This window comes from Gadus morhua, chromosome 2 (assembly GCF_902167405.1).
Source record: "Gadus morhua chromosome 2, gadMor3.0, whole genome shotgun sequence".
In the NCBI taxonomy this organism is placed as follows: Eukaryota; Metazoa; Chordata; class Actinopteri; order Gadiformes; family Gadidae; genus Gadus; species Gadus morhua.
Window position 1 is genome coordinate 23,784,063 of NC_044049.1, and position 20,867 is coordinate 23,804,929.

Consider the following 20,867-nt stretch of genomic DNA (forward strand, 5'->3'; position numbering starts at 1 on the left):
AAACAAAATATAAATCACATTATACGGTTGAATAAATATAATATACGTACGAGTTAATGAAGAAATTATTTTTTCTTTGAAAATGACACTGGGGCCATGCCGTCCAACTCAATATACAAGCAAAATCACACGAGAGAGAGAACTGTTACTGTATCAGCACTCCCAATCCGGAGACAGCCGTTATTTCGCTTTTAGGCTTTTATTCAACAGTTCTTCAAGTTCCTAGCACGCTACTTTGTGACACGTTACCGCAGGCCAGCGTCTTTGTATCATGAACATTAATCCGTGTCTGTTTCCATATTGTACAACAAATATTGTACAACCAATGAAAGAGTCTGTTGTCAGTCGCTTCAGGGGAGTTAACAGCTTATGGTCGCTAAGGGACAGTTATGATATACACCTGTGAAGCGGAGTGATACATCATTTGTTAAAAGGCACACCGCGGTTATATTCTTCATTAGCATCTTGTACAATCAAATTACTCTGTCTGAATATATATATATATATATATCTTAAATTCATGTTTAATTAAGCATATTGATGATAATATAAGTGCATATATAGAAGGAACAAGCCTGAACACATACAGTATACGTATTGAGGCAGTTGTTAGTGCGATTAAATATCTGTACTCTGTCCAAGATACTTTCTTGGGAACCATGGAGATATTCAGGAGGTTTCCTGGTCCTCTTGGTAGAAATTGGCTTACACCAGAGAAATACTTTGCTATTACGTTAATTGACAAATTAAAACTCTTGGAAACATATTAAAATCAACATATTTGAGCCTAATTAAGCAACGAATCCACATGCATCCCATGTCGTCACCGGTGTGTGACCATGGTTGGATGTTGTGACAAGTGATGCTGTTCTAAATGCCCGTTATTTCTAAATATTAGTCAGCTTTAGATTTTATAAAGATAAAATAAAACAATTATACGTTTTTAGGTAATATTTGAGTCTACATTAGTAATTATTCCAGCGCAATCAGTATAGCCTCATAATCAAACAAATCACTCACTCTGCATAATGGTTTCCTTTCATTACAACATCATGTCAATTAAATTTGAATAAATCTATTGTCTGCTTATAAATCAAAACATTATCAATTGGAGGCCTTTATTTAACTGATAAAAACTGATTGGCATTCAACAACAAAATCAAGTAATACATTCAAAATATTTGTTTTATTTATTACAATTAATGGCAACATCCAAACATGACATTATAACAGTAACAGTAATTTAATGTCACAATAAAAGCCAGTATAATAAATGTTCCATATATTATTTCTTTACATTCATTTTTAGAAATTTTAGCACAGAATAGGGATCCTTCCATTGCCTTCTGCTTCAACCCAACATGGAGTTTTATTCAGCACTTGGCTTTCCCTGAGAAAGTACAAACAACCCATTTGATTATTATAATTAACATTTTAGAATGTGACTTAGAGATGAGGTTGAGAACAATTCTGGTCCATGATTAAATGTGACAAAATAATCACAATCTAGTTGCTATGGATAAAAGTGTTGGCTAAATGACTAAAAGGTAGGCTAGTAGCGGTCATACTGTGAATTTTCACAGGTTATCAACCCCACCTTTCCAACGTCACGACTCTTGGCCCGCATCTTGTTGAGCTGGGACTCTGCGATGTCCGCCCTCTCCCCAGCCTCCTCCAGCTCATGCTGCACCTTCCTCAGCCTGGCCATGCTGCTGTTTGCCTGCTCCTCCTGACCGGATGAGCCACAAACAGGCAATCAGCGAGACTAATGATCGTTTAGCTAGATTTGCGATGCATCAGTTATGTAAGCCGTGGTTTAGTGACGATGATGGCACTCACGGCTTCCTCCGACTGCCGCTTGTACGCTTTGACCTTCATCTGAAGCTTGTCCACCAGTTCCTGCAGTCTCGTCATGTTCTTCTTGTCCTCCTCCGACTAAATCTCACAATAAACAAATCACTTTCACGTTCGAAGCTACGCTAGCTGTTTCAGTACAATATAGAGCTATTTAATTACACAAATAATATTTCATACAAAAATAGAGCAGTGAACTGAAGTATATCATACCTGGTAACTGAGCTCCTTAATCCTGCGTTCGTATTTGCGGACGCCCTTCACAGCCTCCATGGCGTGCCTCTGTTCTGCTTCCAGCTCGTTCTCCAGCTCTCGTACCTGCAAGGAGAGCAAAAGTAAAATGTTTAGTATCTTAGTATTATGTGTGTTCTGTGGGTGTTGGACTCCCAGACAAAAAAGGTTGTGGTTTGAACCCTATAGCAACATGCCTTACCCCTATTGGTCGTTGATGAAATGCCTCTAAAATTCAGTATACGTTGCTTTGCATAAAAGCATCTCGTAAGCGCTGATACAATTAAAGAAGTTTAGTGGCCTGCAGGGGCGTTTCTACGTTTCTGGACTATCGGGGGCTTAGCCCAGATCGAAAGGAAAAATGCGTGCATAGCGTGCACATTTTTTCATAATGCTTTACCTAAATAAACGAAATTCACAGTTTATTATAGCTTTAAATAGCTTCCAGACTGCTGTGCTGCTTATCCCCAGACATCTAAAGTTCCATTCCAGTTATTTCAGAGTAAAATTAACAAAAATAAGATTCGGGGCTAATTAAATAATATCCAAGGCTTTAGCCCCGAGTAAAACAGCCTAGTGACGCCACTGGTGCCCTGCTCTAGGGAACTAGGGTCAACCCATGGGTGAGGAGTTGTATTTATAGTTATTTTGTATAGAATTACCAATACAATAAAGGCCCCATGAAGGGAAACAAACTGAAACATGTACAGAGGTGTAGTTACAGAACACAACCAGCGGGCGGACATGATTGGCGTGTTATATTTCCTACCCTGGTCTCCAGTTTCTGGAGCTGCTTCTTGCCGCCCTTCAGGGCCAGGTTCTCGGCCTCGTCCAGGCGCTGCTGCAGGTCCTTCACGGTCACCTCCAGGTTCTTCTTCATCCTCTCCAGGTGGGCGCTGGTGTCCTGCTCCTTCTTCAGCTCCTCCGCCATCATGGCCGCCTGCAGAGGAAACACGCGCCATTACTTCACACAATTTAAAAATAAAAGCCCCCCGTAGATGTATTATTTAAAAAAGCATCACCTTGTTATTTGAAATACTTCAATAAACATGAAGTTTATTTTATAGATCTCCCATCAAACAGAAAGGCCATTCCCAGTCCTTTTCGTAGACATGAGTCATATTTAATTTGGGACTTTTAGAAGTTAAAAAGTGTTGAGTCAGACCTCAGATGCACTGGAAGTTTGGAACATAACAGAGACGCAGATCAGAGATGTGTTTTTGACCCAAACCGTTCCGCTCATTATACACGATTAGTACACAAGAGGGTTCCCAAAGCCTAATTAGGTTCCATATGCACAGTACATTCTTACGTCTGTTATGGCCTTTTTGGCTTTCTCCTCAGCGTTTCTGGCCTCCTGAACACTGTCCTCCATCCCGGTCTGGATCTGAGTCAGCTCAGCATCCAACTTCTTCCGGCTGTTGATCAGGCTGGTGTTCTGTCAGAGGGACAGCACAAGGAGGGCATCAGAGAGGGATACGAGTATCCCCAAAGGAGGAGGAGGAGGAGGAGGAGGAGGAGAAGAAGAAGAAGAAGAAGAAGAATCAGAGAGGGATACGAGTATCCCCAAAGGAGGAGGAGGAGGAGGAGGAGAAGAAGAATCAGAATCAGAATCAGAGAGGGATACGTGTATCCCCAAAGGAGGTGGAGGAGGTGAAAAGTGGAGCTGGAGCCCGACCTGGGAGTGGAGGAGCTGGGCCCTCTCCGTAGCGTCCAGGAGCTCCTGTTCCGCCACCTTGCGGCTCCTCTCGATCTGCTCCACAGCTCCTCGGGTCTCCTCCAACTCCGCCTGCACCAGGTTGCTCCTGCGCTCGGACAGGGCCACCTGCTCCTTCATGTCCTCGCTCTCCTTCAGGGAGTCCTCCAGGTGGACCTGTACCTCCTACAAACACACGTAGATACAGGAATACATTACACATAGTATTTAAGGAGTCTGGTATATGTGACTTAAAGGGGACATATTATACCACCAGGTGTGAGTGTGATTAGCAGTTACAAGGCATCCAGCACACATCTAGGTGGACACGCCCACTTGTGATGTCAGAAGACTCCGATTTTCAAAACGGCTTGTAACTGCTAATCACACTCACTCAGCCTTATTTATGTAACTGAAGTTACTCATCTTTGTCGCTTAGAACTCTTCTATGCAACTTAAACCATTCTTAACGATGGCTTCTGTGGCTGTTTGACTTAGTTCGCTAGGGCACGCCAAGTTACCTTGAGCTGAACCTGTACGTTCTTCAGCTGTTTCTGGGCCTCGGACGCCTGTCTGCTGGCGTGGCTGAGCTGCATCTCCATCTCGTTCAGGTCCGCCTCCATCTTCTTCTTCACCCTCAGGGCGTCGTTGCGGCTGCGGAACTCGGCGTCCAGCGTGTTCTGCATGGAGTCCGCCAGCCGCTGGCCGCTCCTCTTCAGCTGTTCCATCTCCTCGTCCTTCTCAGAGACCTTCTTGTCCACCTCGGCCTTCAGCTGGTTCAGCTCAAGCTGCACCCGAAGGATCTTAGACTCCTCATGCTCCAAGGTGGCCTGGGCGGAAGGAGTTATCTTTTTATATTTTTTCACAGCGGAGAAGAGGATCATACACACTACAAATATCTGCATGTGGATATTGAATAATGAAACTAAGATATAAAAGAATACTACAAAGACCCATTTTAATAATCCAAAATCTATAAATTTAAAATGAATGATCCCCAACGGGAAATGTGGGTGTAGCAGCAACAGGCTTACAGGAGAATTAAATTGTTAACAATTGTTGTATGAATAGGATTTACATATTCCTTTGAATAGGAATATGTAAATGTAAAATGCATTACAATAGCGGTAAACATCATTATATGCTACATGATTGACATTGCGGTGAAAGACACAGTGTCTTACTGTGGGCCTGTGTGTTCCGAGAAGAAATGTAAATGTGAAGTAGGAGAAGGGATTCATGGAGTAGAGCGTAGTTCTAGGTGTTTAACTTTATTAAATGGTGATATGTAAGGCTTCTTGACCTCCGCCTCCTCCAGAGCAGTTTGAGCTTCCGTCTTCTCCACGTCTGTCTGTTTCTTGGACTTCTCCAGCTCATGCATGGTTCTGCCAGTTTCCCCAAGCTGCTCAGTGAGATCCATAATCTCCTCTGAAACAAAAAGGCAATCAAATAAAGAGCAAGCTGAGTGTAGCAGTAGCAATAGAGAGCAAGAGAAGACACGAGAACACACACGCAAATTATTATAATATAGTCAAAGTATCATTTCACTGGGTACATATTTTATTCTATTTGTTTTGTTGTATTTTGTCTTTCCTAATTGTCCTTTGGCAATGTTAATGTATGTTTTCAATGCAATGAAGCCTCTTGATTTTGAGAGAGAGTGAGAGAGAGAGAGAGAGAGAGAGAGAGAGAGAGAGAGAGAGAGAGAGAGAGAGAGAGAGAGTGCGTGGGACTGAAAGTGAGAGAGACTGAGGGAGAGAGTCAGGGTTAGAGAGAAAGTGTGAGATGAGAGAGAGTGTGAGAGAAAGAGAGAGTGAGAGAGTGAGTGTGAGAGTGAGTGAGTGAGTGAGTGAGTGAGTGAGTGAGTGAGTGAGTGAGTGAGTGAGTGAGTGAGTGAGTGAGTGAGTGAGTGAGTGAGTGAGTGAGTGAGTGAGTGAGTGAGTGAGTGAGAGAGAGAGAGAGAGAGAGGAACCTACCTTGCAGGTTTTTGTTTTCCCTTCTGAGGACCTCCAGGTTCTCGTGGGCCTCCTCGTAGGCGTTCCTCATCTTGAAGTTCTCGGTGCCCAGGCAGCGGGCCTCCTTCAGGGCCGACTCCAGCTCCGTCTGCCCCTCCTCGTGCTTCTGCTTCCACTCAGACAACACCTGCACTCATGTTGACATGTTGCTGGTTAACACCACTGGTATATTGAGTTGTAGAATAAGCACATTAAGACCTCAACAAAACCCCTTTTCAAAAGCATTTTTGGATTGTGATAAATAGAAAACGTAAAAAAAGTTTTACAGACTAAATATCGCTTTAATACATTATAATCCATCAAGGAACCTCAACACTTGACACTTGGTGACTAGATGCTGTCGTAGACAATGACATCATTTTGGATTTACCTGCTGACAATTAAAGCCAGCACAAGCCACTGTAGTCTACGCACTGGACCTTTAACCCTCATATTGACATTGTTTTCAACCAACCTGTATTCTGTACCAGTATAATATTAATCCTGTAATTCAGTTTGGACCTTGGGTTTTTAGTGGCCGGATCTGGCCACCGCTTTGAACAATGTCCACCCATTCCTGTCAGCTCATTCCGCAGTACTTTCAGAACGTACGAGTCGTCCGCTCACCTTGTCGAAGTTCCTCTGCTTCTTGTCCAGTGCGGAAGCGCCGGCGTTGGAGCGCTCCATGTCCAGCATCAGGTCCTCCACCTCGCCCTGCAGCCGCTGCTTGGTCTTCTCCATGGACGAGCACTTGGAGTTCATGGCCTCCATGGCCTCCTCTGCCTCCTGGAGACGCAAGGCAAGCTTCTTCCTGGCGGAGGAGAACGTCAGCACAGTTTTACATTTGTTGAGTTGTCAGCGAGGCGTCTAAGACGTGAGAATGGCAGTACGTGTTAATACCTTCATTAATTTATGTCCACAGAATAAGTAGTAGTACTAGTAGTGGTATCAGTAGTAACAGCAGTGTTAGTAGCAGTAGAAGCAGCAGTAGTAGTAGTATCAGTAGTAACAGCATTGTTACTATTAGTTGCAGAACCAGCAATAGTAGTAGTGGTATGATATGCTAAGATAAAACCAAGGCACAGCTGTCATAGCAGTAGTAGTAGATCCAGGAGCAGCAGTAGGTCTAGTAGAAGTAGACTTAAAGGCAGCGTAACGTTGGCTTACTTGGCCTCCTCCAGCTCGTCGGTCCTCTGGATGGCGTCCGTCTCGTACTTGGTCCGCCACTGGGCCACCTCGCTGTTGGCCTTGGACAGGCCTCTCTGCAGCTCCCCCTTGGCCTCCTGCTCCTCCTCGTACTGCTCCCGCAGGAGCTCGCAGTCGTGGCGCGCCGACTGCAGAGCGTGGGCCAGGGAGCTCTTGGCCTGGGTAGAAAACAATCAAGACAATTTAGGATGGAGGTGTTTGCAATAAGAGCAACAGCCCCGTCACCTGCTAGCTTGTCCGGTGTTGTCCTACCTTGACCTCCTCCTCGTTGACCCTCTTCAGCTCGTCCATCTGTTGGAGGGCTGCTTGTCTTCCACGCGTCAGCTGGGTCATCAGGGACTCCCTCTCTTCCAGCTGGTGAGACATCTCGGCTGGATAGCGTTGTGATAAAAAATCAAATGAATCCATCAGTGTAGGCGGGGAGAAAGGTTAACAAGGTAGAGGCGGACGTGGAGGGAGGGCGGCGATCGATACAAATGAAATCAAATATGAGATAAAATTTGAGATGTCAAGAGGAAATATGAATTGAGAGAAAACAAATAAAAGCCATTCATAAAAAGTTTGTTATAAGACGTGATTTAAAATAAATCACCAATCCTGCAAGCAATATCCCCTCAAGGTATTATGGGTAGTGCGTGCATATGCGAGTACGCCACAAACAATGGTGTATGCCCCACAATGGAAAAGCATAGCCCTAACTTATTACTGTCAAATAATATTGATCTGGCGCCACCGCTGTGCAGGCCTCAGCAGTTCTCTACCGATTATTGATATTCTAATGGGATAGAATACACCTCACCATTTTCAGTCTGCAGCCGGGCTTTCTGGCTGGACAGGTCATTGATCAGTTTCTGATGTTCCTCCTCTTTGGTCTTGGCTTCGTGGAGACTGTCTTCGAGCGAGCGGCACAGTTTTTCAAAATTGATCTAAATGGCAGCATAATAAATAAAAATTCTCTCAACTCCCTCTTTCACAAGCTAATTATAAAGATGACAAAGTGTTTAAAGTTTCAAGAGAGATGCACTTTCTTACATAATAAAATACCCAAGCCTCATCCAAAACCTACGAAAGACTATTGGCGAACCTTGGACTTGGCGATGGCTTCCATGTGACTCGACAGGTCGTCCATCTCCATCTTCAGCTCGCTCTTCTCCTTCTCCAGCTTCTGCTTGACCCTCTGGAGGTTGTCCACATGCTCGCCCAGCTCCGCCACGCTGTCGGCGTGCTTCTTGCGCAGGGTGGCGGAGGTGGCGTCGTGCTGCAGGGAGCTCTCCTCCAGGTCCCGGCGCAGCTTCAGGAACTCTGCGTCCCGCTTCTTGTTGACCTCCACCTGGGCGGCGGTGGCTCCGCCCGCCTCCTCCAGCCTCTCGCTGATCTCCTCCAGCTCCCGGGACAGGTCCGACCTCTGCTTCTCCACCTTGGCCCGGGATGAACGCTCCGCCTCCATCTCCTCCTCCAGCTCCTCAATGCGGGCCTGCACACGGGGCAACGCGCTGACTCTATTTAGTCAACTGTAATTCAACCGTGAAAAAACCTCCAACGATTTTTTAAAGCACTCCTAATCCTCAATTTAAATGTAATGTTTATCTCTCCAGTATATAATGTTGATTAATGATGTGTGTGCAATGAGTTTTTTATATTGTGTGTCTGTACATGTTTATTTTTTGTATACTTTGCTTACTCTGATATTAAATTGTGTTCTGCTGCTGCTTCTGCTGCTGTCCTACATTCCCCATAATGGATTAAAAAGTGTGGCTTATGCAATGTTATCTCTGGAACCTTATCCCATCTTGTCTTATCTCCCCTTGGGGATCACATCTCTGGTCTCCTCTCAGATTATTTGTTGGCTGGTTACCTGTAGTTCCTTTATGTTCTTCTGAAGCTGAACTCCAAGGGACTGCTCATCCTCAAACTTTGTCTGAAGCTGAGACACCTCAAAGTCCTTTCTGTAGGATAAATGAAAGCACGCAGGGAGCATGACGGGAAGAGAGGAAATGGGAAGGAATGAAATGTGCACCATTTCCTAAAGCACAAATGCAATGCTGAAAACACAGTGACATAGTGATATTTACTACACTGTGTGTTACAGGAAGGTTTTACAAAAAGGGAGATTAAACACAAGCAAAACAACTTAAGTGTTCGGTACAATATAAATGACCCATGTCAAAATGGTATTATACACTGTTAGATACATTTTATTACGTGTACAATTTTGTATCAGGATTTTAAATTAAAATACTTTTTCAGCTTCTCGTCCAGCTGCTGTGTGGCGTTCTCCATGTCCATCAGCATCTCCTGGGCCAGCTTCAGGTCCCCTTCCAGCTTCCTCTTGGCTCGCTCCAGATCCATGCGGACCTTCTTGTCCTGTTCCAGCGAGCCTTCCAGCTAGAGGTGAGGGGAACATTGTAAGGTGTCCTTCTGGCTGGATGAATCTAAGGAAGCTTAGATTGAACAAGGGTGGTCGTCACATAGGGCAATACAAAGTTGAATCATTCTGCACTTCATTTGGTTAAAAACTATTTTGCACACTATTTAAGACGCTTTGGATGAAAACGTCTGCTAAATGAGCTAAATGTAAATGTTGGCTGAGTCTGGTCAGCGATGTAACTCGATTTGTTCATGTTTTTATAGGCCTATAGTAGCTTGGTCCTACCAGACTCTAGTACTTCATTTCATTTGTACAGAGAGTCTGACTCTGGACCTACTCATTTGACAAACGTTAACTCACGGCGGGTGGAAGGCGGGTGTCTGTTGAAGTTTAAAACTATTGGATCTGCCCAGTGCCACTCTGGATCTGCCATAACCAATCGCTAACGTTTGGCCGAGAATCACATTGCGCGCAGGATGTAAACAAACCAAACACTGTCCTTGAAGATGTCCGTCAACGAGAGCTGACTTTAACGTCATTGATCCCAGCCACTCCCTCTGCTTGCTGATTGGATGCAGAAAATGTAGACGGAGAAAACCCACTAACAGACCTGACCTAGTACTGAAGGGAAATTTAAATTGAGCCGAAGTACTTCGGCGGGCGGAGCCAGGCTAGGCCAATAGTGTATGAATGTTTTTTTTTGTTGATTTTTTATTTTAGACCAAACATTATAGGTCCACCAGTAAGCGTCGAGCGGACCTACCTCGTCGACCTGCTGTTCCAGCTTGGCCTTGGCCTTGGTCAGTGTGTTGGTCTTGTCCTCCTCTGATTGGAGGTCGTCCAGGGTCTGCTGCTGTGCTTCCTGCAGGGCCTTCTTCTCCTTGGTCAGCTTCACCAAGTTCTCGTCTTGACTCATGATCTCGTCTGTTAGATTCTTCATCTAATCGTGGATCGCAAAAACAGTTGACTGGGACTTGCAGTAAATGCTTTAATCAGAGTTTTATCTGACTTTTTATCTTTTAGCGGGGACGATGCCACGGTTAATATGATTACATTTCATTGAGGAACAGTTCGGGAAATTTGATCGAGGAACCCAGAACCTTTCAACTGTGGATTCAACGCCTTATCCACTGACCGTCCTGCCCCAAACTTCCCCTTCTGGGATCAATAAAGTACTATCTTATGCTATCACTCCTAAGGAGAGAAAATACATTAATAAAAGTATTTGAAAGAAAACTTTCATAACCGTCATCAAAAACCAGTCATTTCCCAATAGGCATAATGGTAGGTTGGTCCAAGGCATATATTTTTCCCCCCCAGTGTACCTTGTTCTCAATGGCGTGCTTTTCCTTCTCCACCTTGGCCAGAGTGAGCTCAAGGTCATCGATGTCCTTCTTCAGCTCGGCGCTCTCGTCCTCCAGCTTCCTCTTCTTAGCGGTCAGCTCGGCATTCACCTCTTCCTCGTCCTCCAGCCGCTCGGACACCTCCTTCAGCTTGGCCTCCATCTGGACCTTGCCCTGGATCAGGTTCTCACAGCGCTCCTCCGAGTCTAGCAGGTTGTCCCCTTCCTAAGGGCAGGATTCATAATGAACGTGAGGACACCATGACCAAGTTAACACGCTATGCAGATGATACAATGATGTACACAAAGATTACACGCAGCACAGCGATGGAATCGAATTGATGCAGAGTTAAACAGGAACCGCCACGATCAGTCCAGCATTTGGGTTCTCTAAATCGGAGCATTGATGGTGGATGTTTGTGATGGTCCTGAATACGATTTTCTTTTTAATTATTTGATTGTCAGATTGACAATTGACGTGATCTAACTTACTGATTGGACTTGAAGGACGAGGTCGTTCTTCTCCTGCACGAAGTAGACCATTTTCTCCTCCATCTCCCGCCGCTTGTTCTCAGACTTGGCCAGGTCTTCCTTGAGCTTGGTGAAGTCCTCCTTCATCTGGACCATCTCCTTTTCCGACTCGGCACTCTTTAACAGAGGCTTGAGCTTGAAGTAGAGCCGCATCCAGGGCCAGTGCTTCACGTTCATGAAGGAGCGGATGTTGTACTGCACCGTGTAGATGGCCTCCCTGCCACAGGAAAGACAGGTTGAGTTCCCCGTTAGATGGATAATACACCCCTTGTTTGAACTAGTCCTGACCTGACTAGTCCCCTGGCCCACTTCTGGGAGATGTTAGAGGTCTAGCCAGAAGTTTTGCTTGACGTTGCCTGGTAACCCAAAATTGCCCGTCAGGGGGAATGCATGTAATGGTATGCGTTTAAACTGTAGGGGGCAATTTATTTCAATATTTAGGCCTACATGTAATATTTCATTCATATTTTCATTTCACTTTGTTAATTACAGTGGAGATTTGTACTAAACCAAAGCAACAATCTGTAACCCATTGCAACACTTTTCATTGAAAAAAAGTTGGGTTTGGAGAGCCTGAAAGGTTACCTTCTGGACACCATCTTCTGGTACTCCAGGCGGACCACGTAGGCCCGACACAGGGCCTGGGTGGAGGTGACCACGTGGGCTAAGCGCTCGTCACGCATCTCCTCCAGAGCTCCAAGGAGACCGGCCTTGAAAAAAACCTGCAAAAAAAACAACCAATTAATTAGTAAGAAGGAAACTGATTGATTTGAAGAATCCAATATTCTAGTTTAATGGCAGCAACAGCAGTGATTTCATCATTGAAATAATAATGGGATTATCAACAACGTATACTAATTACATAGAACCATTCCATATTTGAAAAAAATAAAATCCATAAAAGATTAATTAATTAATTAATGAATTACATGTACTTGTTTTGCTATTTATGTCTTGCTGGGGTCGCCATTCAATCAACCCCTTGAGACCATCGGACACACAAATGCAAACCTTAGTGTGTCCGAACTTGTACTGCGTGTGATCCACATCGATGGAGCCTAGCAGCTTCTCAGCAGCCTTCGTGTTGTCCATGAACTGGCCCTCGGGAACGGCACTGGCATTCAGAATCCTGTACCTGTGGGATAGATGTTTGACATTACCCTACTACACTTGATTTATCGTTTACTATATTACCCAATTCATGATATATTTCTAGGTTAATTTCTTCTTTGCCCATTTCCCCAACATATGAAATTTTAAATATAGTACATTCAATCAAATTATAATTTTGCTTCGCTGTATTTTAGCTAACATAAGTCTTACCTCATCGTATCTTGCTTTAGAATAGCTTTGTTAAGCTTAGTTTAGCTGAGGTTGTCTTGTCTTAGATAGCTTTGTTTGACTGAGCCTAGCTATTGCAATCTATGAGAGTGTTGTGTACCTCTGTTTGAAGTCCCCGTAGAGGATCCTGCTGGGGAACCCTTTCCTGCAGATCCGAATGCCCTCCAGCACCCCGTTACAGCGCAGCTGGTGGATGACCAGTGAGTTCTCCATCACACCTGCACGACGAAAACAAACAATAAAACCGCTGTGACTAGATGTCTCCTTTTATAATTAATTGTATTCAAAGATATGTGTGGTGAATTCAGATAGATGATATCAATGAGGAGGTAGGGGTTAGGGCTAGAGTACCCTAACCCCTACCTCCTCATTAATGGCATGCATCTGAATCCGTAGGGGTTAGGGCTCATTAGGCTGTAGACATTGGGGATCCAACCCAGTACCTTTCACTAGCCTCCTGGCACCATTACCAGTATGTCCTATGTTTCTGTAGTGGTGCATAGTGAATGTCATTATCAAGCAGGTAGGGGTTAGGGGGCATCTTGCTCAGGGATGCCTCCAGGTAGACTGCAGATATTGAGGTTTCTGTGTTTTCCTATTTGGACGTTTGCTCACCGGGTGTTTTGCTCTCATTGGGAATCAAACAGCGCACAAAGTGAGGGTGGGTGGTTCTCAGGTTGGTCATGAGCTTCCCGAGGTTCTCCTGAAGAACACCAACAACAACACAATCATCGTCAGAGGTTAAAACGTTTAGCTGATCTAGCAATCGTTATTTCAGATTTATGTGTAGAGTTTATTGTCCAGGAGAGCTTGAGGGAGTGAGACGCTTTTGCGTTTCTTCATAGTGAGCTTAATCTAACTTTAAAATCTTTAACTTTCTGTATCCATTATATTCAGGTTTATAGCTTTGAATGTTAAATTACTGAGAGTTTTGATCAAGCATTAAGCAATGAAGCATTAAGCTCTTATTAATTAGAATTGACCTCTAACCAATTACACTTTTTTGTATTCATTCAAATCAGGTTTTCAGCTTTGATTGTTCAATTGTCATTATCAATGACTTGATGATGCAGCTCAGAAAGTACCTGCGATGGATAACCTAAGATGAGCGCTCACCCTGAACAAGGCGGACACCGTCTGGAAGGAGGATCCCTTCTTCTTGGCTCCCTTCTTGGCTCCGCTTCCCACTGCTTCACATTCAAAACAACTTTCACCATCATCTCAATTGCAGAAAGATTTATTTTCTCCTTCTAATTCACCAATGCATTTTTTGCACATAAGCCTTTATGTCCGGTATGTAAATTACAAACAATACCAGTGCATGCATTTCTCAGAGAGGGGTGGCCCAACCCTGGCACTTTTAACCTCCCGCCTTACCAATTGAGACACACAGAACCCACATTTCTTGTTACATTATTTGAGCCCAGAAGATTGGTTATCATTACCGTCTGTCGCAGAGAAGCTTGCGTACAGCATGGACAGTATCCGGACCGATGACTTCTGGTAGAGCTGCACCACTGACTCATTCAGCGGGTCCTTGTTCTTGTCCAGCCAGCCCGAGATGTTGTAGTCAACTGTGCCGGCGTAGTGGAACAGGGAGAAGTGGGCCTCTGGCTTGCCCTTCACGACCTTGGGCTTCAGGAAGCAGCCGTTCTTGCCCAGGTGCTGGTCGTACAGCTTGTTCTTGAAGGATACGTCGGATGACTTGGGGAACATGCACTCCTCCTCTAGGATGGAGAAGATGCCCATCGGCTGAAGAAGAAGATGGATGGATTGATACACTGTTAGATAGTTCATGTTTCCTGGTTGATTGCGATGGAGGGCCCCTTTTCCCATTAGTTGATCTGAGTTAAAGTGTCTGTATTGCTTAAAACAGTGCAGTTTACCTTCTCGATGAGCTCGATGCAGGCTGCCAGGTCCATGCCAAAGTCAATGAACTCCCAGTCGATGCCTTCCTTTTTGTACTCTTCTTGCTCCAACACAAACATGTGGTGGTTGAAGAACTGCTGGAGCTTCTCGTTGGTGAAGTTGATGCACAGCTGTTCCAGGGAATTGAACTGGAAATAAAAGCACATCAATCAGAATTTGGGTCAGGTTCTAGTATCGTATAAAGGATAGTTGAAGACGATGCGCGCCAAATATCTGATATCGTAAAGCTGAATCTAGTTCTAATTCATTTACTTTTTAGCAGACACTTTTAATGCCAACTGACTTGCATGGAATTGTCTCCCAGGGAATGTCATGAAGGAACAAGCCAAGGATGAGACATCTCGGCTCAACGATGTCTACAGGTAGACATTTGTTTCGTAACCAAAACATTTGGCTGGGAGTCAACACATTAACCACCAAAAGACTGTCCTCTCCATCCTAATACCACGAGGCCTACGTCAAATATCTCGAAGCCGGCGATATCCAGGACGCCGATGAAGTGCTGCCTGGGCTGTCTGGTGTCCAGCTGCTGGTTGATCCGGACCACCATCCACAAGAACATCTTCTCGTAGACGGACTTGGCCAGGGCTCCGATAGAGTTGTACACCTAAAATACGAAATAAGAAATAATGTGCAATCACTGCATTAGGGGAGACGGTTAGACCCTAATGGGATGGAGCGTGGGGCAATTAATCTGACAGTCAAACACCAAGATTGACACTATCCTATCTCACTAAAGGCCTACTCCCTTAGGGTAGACAGTAAGATGAGTCGGAGTAGTAACTTTCATTCATTTTAACTTCCTGTATGAAGTAAGTACAGACAGGTGCTAGTGCAAATGCTGTGTTGCAGTCTGGTGGGTAGTGCCTCGCTCAACTGCTGACAGATAGGTTAAATTATGTGTGCTAAAGAAACAGCCCTCAGTTATGGGGATAAAACCATCAACCATCTTAATGGCTCTTTAAGACTGACATGTTTGACGCCTGACGACTGTAAGTCTTTGTCTCACCTGCTGAACATTCTGTCCCTTGGTGACGTACTCGTTGCCAACCTTGACTCTGGGGTAGCAGAGGTTCTTGAGCAGGTCAGCTGAGTTCAGGCCCATGAGGTACGCTGCTTTGTCAGCCTCTGGACCGTACAGCAGGAGAAGAATACGATAACAATGGATCCACCTGGTCCTAATTCAAGTCTGACACCAAAGCAACTCAGCGATTCTGAGGTGTCAGGTCTAAATGATCCAGTCTTTACTTTACTATTTGGTATTGGCAGCAGTAAAATCCATTCCTTACAGTAAGACTAAACACATTGTGTGGGAATGCTTATAGAAGTTGAGTTATTAGTATTTAATAAAGAGATCATTAGTCACCCTGTGTGCCGTCTGGCTCCCCCTGCTCCTCTCGCTGTTTCTGCTTGAACCTCATGTTCCCAAAATGCATCACTGCGCCCACCATCTTGTAGATGCCGGCTTTCTCCTCAGCAGAGAAACCCAGGATGTCAATGGCTTCCTGGCAAAACAAAAAGTGGTGTACCACAATAAAGGCGAAACAGAAGTGAATGAAAGCTTGTTGTAGCAACAATGCTCTAACTATCTACTATCTATCTACTAAGCTAACATAATTCACCCTTATAAACATGTTCATGCATTGATTTCACTAGCATAAATGTGTCCATACATCGGTGGCCATCAGCTCGTCTGCGTCATTGATGCTCTTCACAGTGATCTCCCCCTGGCTGATGAAGGAGAAGTCGAACGGGTTGGTGGTGATGAGGAGCAGATCTGGAACACCAAGCAAATCAAGTACCAACCCATCTATCTAACACGTGTGTGTTTGTGTGTGTTTAGCCTATTACCAATAAGCTCAGGTTTCTTGTTGCAAGTCAGCTGATAAAAGATGTGGTAGCTACGCTCCGCTGCTAACTGAAACGTCACTCTCGATTTCTCCAACAGATCTGTGCCAATAAAGTGTCGAAAAACGAAAACGAAAAAACAATTAAATGGGAAAATTGTATAAAGAGCAGTATAACATAAAATATAATAATATATTATGAAGTTGGTAAACATCAGACTTACATGTTTCAATATCAGCTGAAGAAAGTTTTCCAGTTGTGCCAAAGTGTATTCTAATGAATTTACCCTATAAAAACATGTTTAAGAATTAACCATGTTAAATCGATTACCTTCAATGTTCAATATTTTAATCATAGCATTATAATATTAAGTATATGAAAAGCTGTTTGTCTGTAAACGGACTCACAAAGCGAGAGGAGTTGTCGTTTCTGACGGTCTTGGCGTTACCGAAGGCCTCCAGCAGAGGGTTGGCCTGGATGATTTGATCCTCCAGGGTTCCCTGTTAAAAGGAGCATGCTTCCTTGTTTAAAATAAACACGGGGGGTAGAGGACTTAATTGACTCTTGATACAAAAAAACGTTGCAAAAAAAATGGAGGCCACCTTCATTTTGCTGCTGGACTCCTTCTTCTTGTCTCCAGAAACTGCGATTGTCGCAAAGTACTGGATGACACGCTTGGTGTTTACAGTCTTTCCCGCACCGGATTCTCCACTATAAACAACCAAATAACAAGGAAAAACCTTTTTTAATCACTGTACATGCTTACATTTGTGACGGGCAATCTAGAAAATAATACCTACGTGATAAGAATAGACTGATTCACACGATCTGTAGAGAAAAGGGAACACAAGTTAAAGACGAGGAAATGTAAGACATTTGATTCACCAAACATCCTATTTAATCCCCCTCAGCAGTAGGTCCAGTCAACGTGCCTGTGAGCATTAGCTGATAGGCGTTGTCCGAGAGTGCAAAGATGTGGGGAGGGACCTCCATCCTCTTCTTTCCCCGGTATGCCTGGACCACCTCAGGGTTGTAGACCGGCAGCCATTTGTAAGGGTTCACTGTCACACAGAAGAGCCCAGAGTAGGTCTACAGAGATGGAGAGAAGAACACTGAGGAGGTCTACAGAGATGGAGAGAAGAACACTGAGGAGGTCTACAGAGATGGAGAGAAGAAAACTGAGGTCTACAGAGATGGAGAGAAGAACACTGAGGTCTACAGAGATGGAGAGAAGAACACTGAGGAGGTCTACAGAGATGGAGAGAAGAAAACTGAGGTCTACAGAGATGGAGAGAAGAACACTGAGGTCTACAGAGATGGAGAGAAGAACACTGAGGAGGTCTACAGAGATGGAGAGAAGAACACTGAGGAGGTCTACAGAGATGGAGAGAAGAACACTGAGGAGGTCTACAGAGATGGAGGGAAGAACACTGAGGAGGTCTACAGAGATGGAGAGAAGGACACTGAGGAGGTCTACAGAGATGGAGAGAAGAAGACAGAGGAGGTCTACAAAGAATTGACAGAACTTTATTGTCCATTTGCAAGGATACAGAAAATTCTCGCATCTCAAAAAACACCAAATGGCAAGTAGAGAGGACAACAGATAAGAGTAGGACTAATTAAATGGAGAAAAGATCAGAGGAGGCCTACAGAGGTAAGAAGGACAACAGAGTAGACCTACAGAGATGAAGCAGGGATCCATTGATTTGTATTTAATTGGTAATGATTCACCAAAGTAACTCATTAGTTGATTAACTAAGCATCCAGAGGCTGGTTTCAAGCTATGCTTTCAGAGTGTTTGATTAATATTTAATCAGTGCAATCAAGTCTGGTTAATAATATTAAATATTAACTGCATTGCAAGAATATATTCTAATATATTCTGATCTTGATACAAATGATAATATAAATGTTAAGGCACTAGACACCATAATTTCAAAAGTCCGGCTCCACTTTTCATCATCGTCTCCTTCTGTGTGTCTGTGTGCGCGCTGCTTACGTAGATCATCCAGGCGGCGTAGCGCTCCTTCAGGTTGTAGAGCACGGCGGGCTCGTGGAGGTGGGTCATCATCACCATGTCCTCGATCTTATCGTACTTGGGGGGGTTCATGGGGAACACCTGGTCCTCCCTCACCACCAACGTCTGGGGAGACACACCACCAAGCAGAACTAGATTCAAAAGCAGACACCAGCATTTTTAAAGAGTTCAATGCATAAGGTTATAGATCCTAACGATCAGAATGCAGAGATAATTTTTTTTTTACAGAAACACATTTTGCAGACTCATTAATCACAGGGTTTGCAGGTCAAACAATCAAAGCCCCAATCAATATTAGAACAAGCTCAGCAATTCCCGTTGCTCCAAAGGTTCTGCACACGTACGTTTAAGACAGTCTTTTGTACAGAGCTACACGAATCAGAAATATTTTTGTGTTCGTCAAGTGAGTGACCACAGGAGATCACAGGAGAGTCCATCGCAACACAATTTGACACAAACTGCTACAAGCGCAAGTGCTAGCTTTCGTAGGTGACCTACTCTGTCATCCAGGGTTTTGGCCGTGACTTTGCCGTCCGCCCGGTCCTGGACTTCGGCCTTCACGTACAGCTCCTTTTCCTCACTGATAAAGCACGCCCCCCTGCTGTCAAAGGGCCGCGACTGGGCCTCGATGCGTTCCTTCTCAGACTTGCGGAGGTACTGGGCGGCTTCCCCAAACACGGACATTTCCCCGTCGGTGCTCATGGTTTAACCCTGAAGACGAAGATCTGGGAAGAAACATTCTATAGCTATTATCTTTTCAGTGATTCAGAGTGTGTTTGTATCCAGACTTGTGTGTGTACAGCCAAAATAGACAAGCTTACAGTGAATCTTGGTACATTTACAGTATGGAATATGAAAAAACGACAATGGTGAAAAATAAACGTGGCATTTACTGAAATGGAATAGAAACCGGTAACAAGAAATCAATAGCATTAGATCAAAAGAGACAGAGAGCCCGTTGGACCTACCTTGATGCAGAAGGAATACATTGCCGTAACCGCAGAGTCCCTTTTATACCGAACCAGTGTCATCATCACCAAAGCCTTTAAAGTCTTAGTCAGATAACGTAAAGTCCTCCTTCGCCCCCCCCCCCCCACCATTGTACTCGCCCTGTAAAGCCCTTCTTTTTTTACACAGCCCCTGTTCTGCCGGGGTTACACAAGCCTGCTGCTCGCCACCAGGGATCAGTTAATTAAGAGCCACTTGTAGTTGCGGTTATATATAGTGGTAAACATCGTCGGCACCTTAATGGAGGTCAACTGGGCGCATTCCAAACACAGATGACCCGAGGCTTGCGCTATGCTAATCCAGACTGTGAGTCCGTTAGATAGTACTGAATCAAGACATGAGGATATTTTGTTGATCCATTATCTAGTCGTAGTGTTTTACATATGAGTACGGTAAGAGTTGGTGCTAATGAACACACACATTGATCAATCGGCTGACTGTGTTATGGCCAATAGTAGCTGTGGCATTTAGTGTGTTCCAGGTTGTTGATTGGTGTGTGAGATAATTTAAAATCCGGAACTCCGTCATTGGAAATCCGTGAGAATATAAAAGGTTTAGCTTGGGTCTGTCTGTGAAGGCACGTAAAGGGTTCACAAAGATTTACAAAGACGAGCAAAAGAGACGTAGTGGCCATATTGATTAGTTCGGTGGGGAAAATTTTGATAAATCAATGCATACATGTTTGCTCTGCATTCCATTTGTAGGAATATTTGGAATACATTTCCATTGAGTTGTCATGGTTTTTCCGAAGATTCTTAGGAACGAACATTCCAATATGGCCGGTATTGGAAAAATGTCTATACCGACTCAGTACCAGTACAGAAGCCTGACCTGCATCGCATCGAACCCCATCTCAGGAGGCTAAATATGCTCCTCTAACACCTTGCTTGTTTTGAATGTCTGAAGTTAGCCTCACATTAATTAGGGCCGAACTCCAGCTAGTCTGCGCCGTGATGAGGCAACGCGGCACGAAAAAGCAGACGACCCTTTCAAGCAGGATTTAAACAGGATTGATTTTCTTTATTACTGACGACAGCTGGTATGGAAACACTGGCCATCAAAGCCTTAAGGGAGCTACAGCTGTTGTGCAAAGACAAGTCGGGCCATCGTTACAGAGTTGGCAAGTCATAAGCCCTTGAGAGATGCTGGAGCTACCGGATAGGCTTTTTATCATGCCGACCTCCACCAATTACAGAGAGGCGCTGTTACTGTTGTTAGGTCTCAGGGCCATGAGACACAGTGGCGCAACATAATAAGCCCACAGATGTTACGTGATGATAGCATAGACTCTGGGTTATTAATTACGCGTTAAATGCACTTTTGATAATGGCTATCAAATGATTTCATCAAAGGTGTAGTCCCTGAGATTGATTTCTGACAATTAACTTTGCTTACTGAGAGTGAAACTAATCTTTTAACACATGTTAAACGGTTTTAAGACTTGTTCAACCTGATTATTACACTGTGATTTTACTTTATTT

At 44.3% G+C, this 20,867-nt stretch overlaps 1 protein-coding gene across 2 annotated transcripts; it reads right to left on the bottom strand.

Annotated features, from left to right (window-relative positions):
• Positions 1-1,116: 1,116 nt before the first annotated feature.
• Positions 1,117-19,099, bottom strand: LOC115533170 (myosin heavy chain, fast skeletal muscle-like). 2 transcript variants are annotated; one of them, XM_030343516.1, is made up of 39 exons: positions 18,877-19,099; positions 18,340-18,483; positions 17,273-17,429; positions 17,141-17,168; positions 16,943-17,051; positions 16,748-16,840; positions 16,564-16,627; positions 16,344-16,442; positions 16,166-16,269; positions 15,859-15,997; positions 15,502-15,620; positions 14,950-15,099; positions 14,450-14,620; positions 14,009-14,315; positions 13,680-13,753; positions 13,179-13,266; positions 12,664-12,781; positions 12,234-12,357; positions 11,808-11,944; positions 11,184-11,439; positions 10,675-10,917; positions 10,113-10,289; positions 9,221-9,366; positions 8,837-8,927; positions 8,066-8,455; positions 7,781-7,907; positions 7,234-7,352; positions 6,943-7,139; positions 6,403-6,586; positions 5,758-5,923; positions 5,085-5,209; positions 4,303-4,611; positions 3,764-3,967; positions 3,398-3,523; positions 2,855-3,025; positions 2,068-2,172; positions 1,840-1,935; positions 1,598-1,729; positions 1,117-1,390 (listed from the first exon to the last, which is right to left on the bottom strand). In XM_030343516.1, the coding sequence occupies exons 1-39, from the start codon at positions 19,078-19,080 to the stop codon at positions 1,370-1,372; spliced, it is 5,814 nt and encodes a 1,937-aa protein (XP_030199376.1). In that variant the 5' UTR covers positions 19,081-19,099; the 3' UTR covers positions 1,117-1,369. The 2 variants fall into 2 exon arrangements, with proteins under 2 accessions (XP_030199376.1, XP_030199367.1); XM_030343507.1 differs by lacking the exons at positions 17,273-17,429; positions 18,340-18,483; positions 18,877-19,099 and having other exon boundaries at positions 17,141-17,175.
• Positions 19,100-20,867: the final 1,768 nt, after the last annotated feature.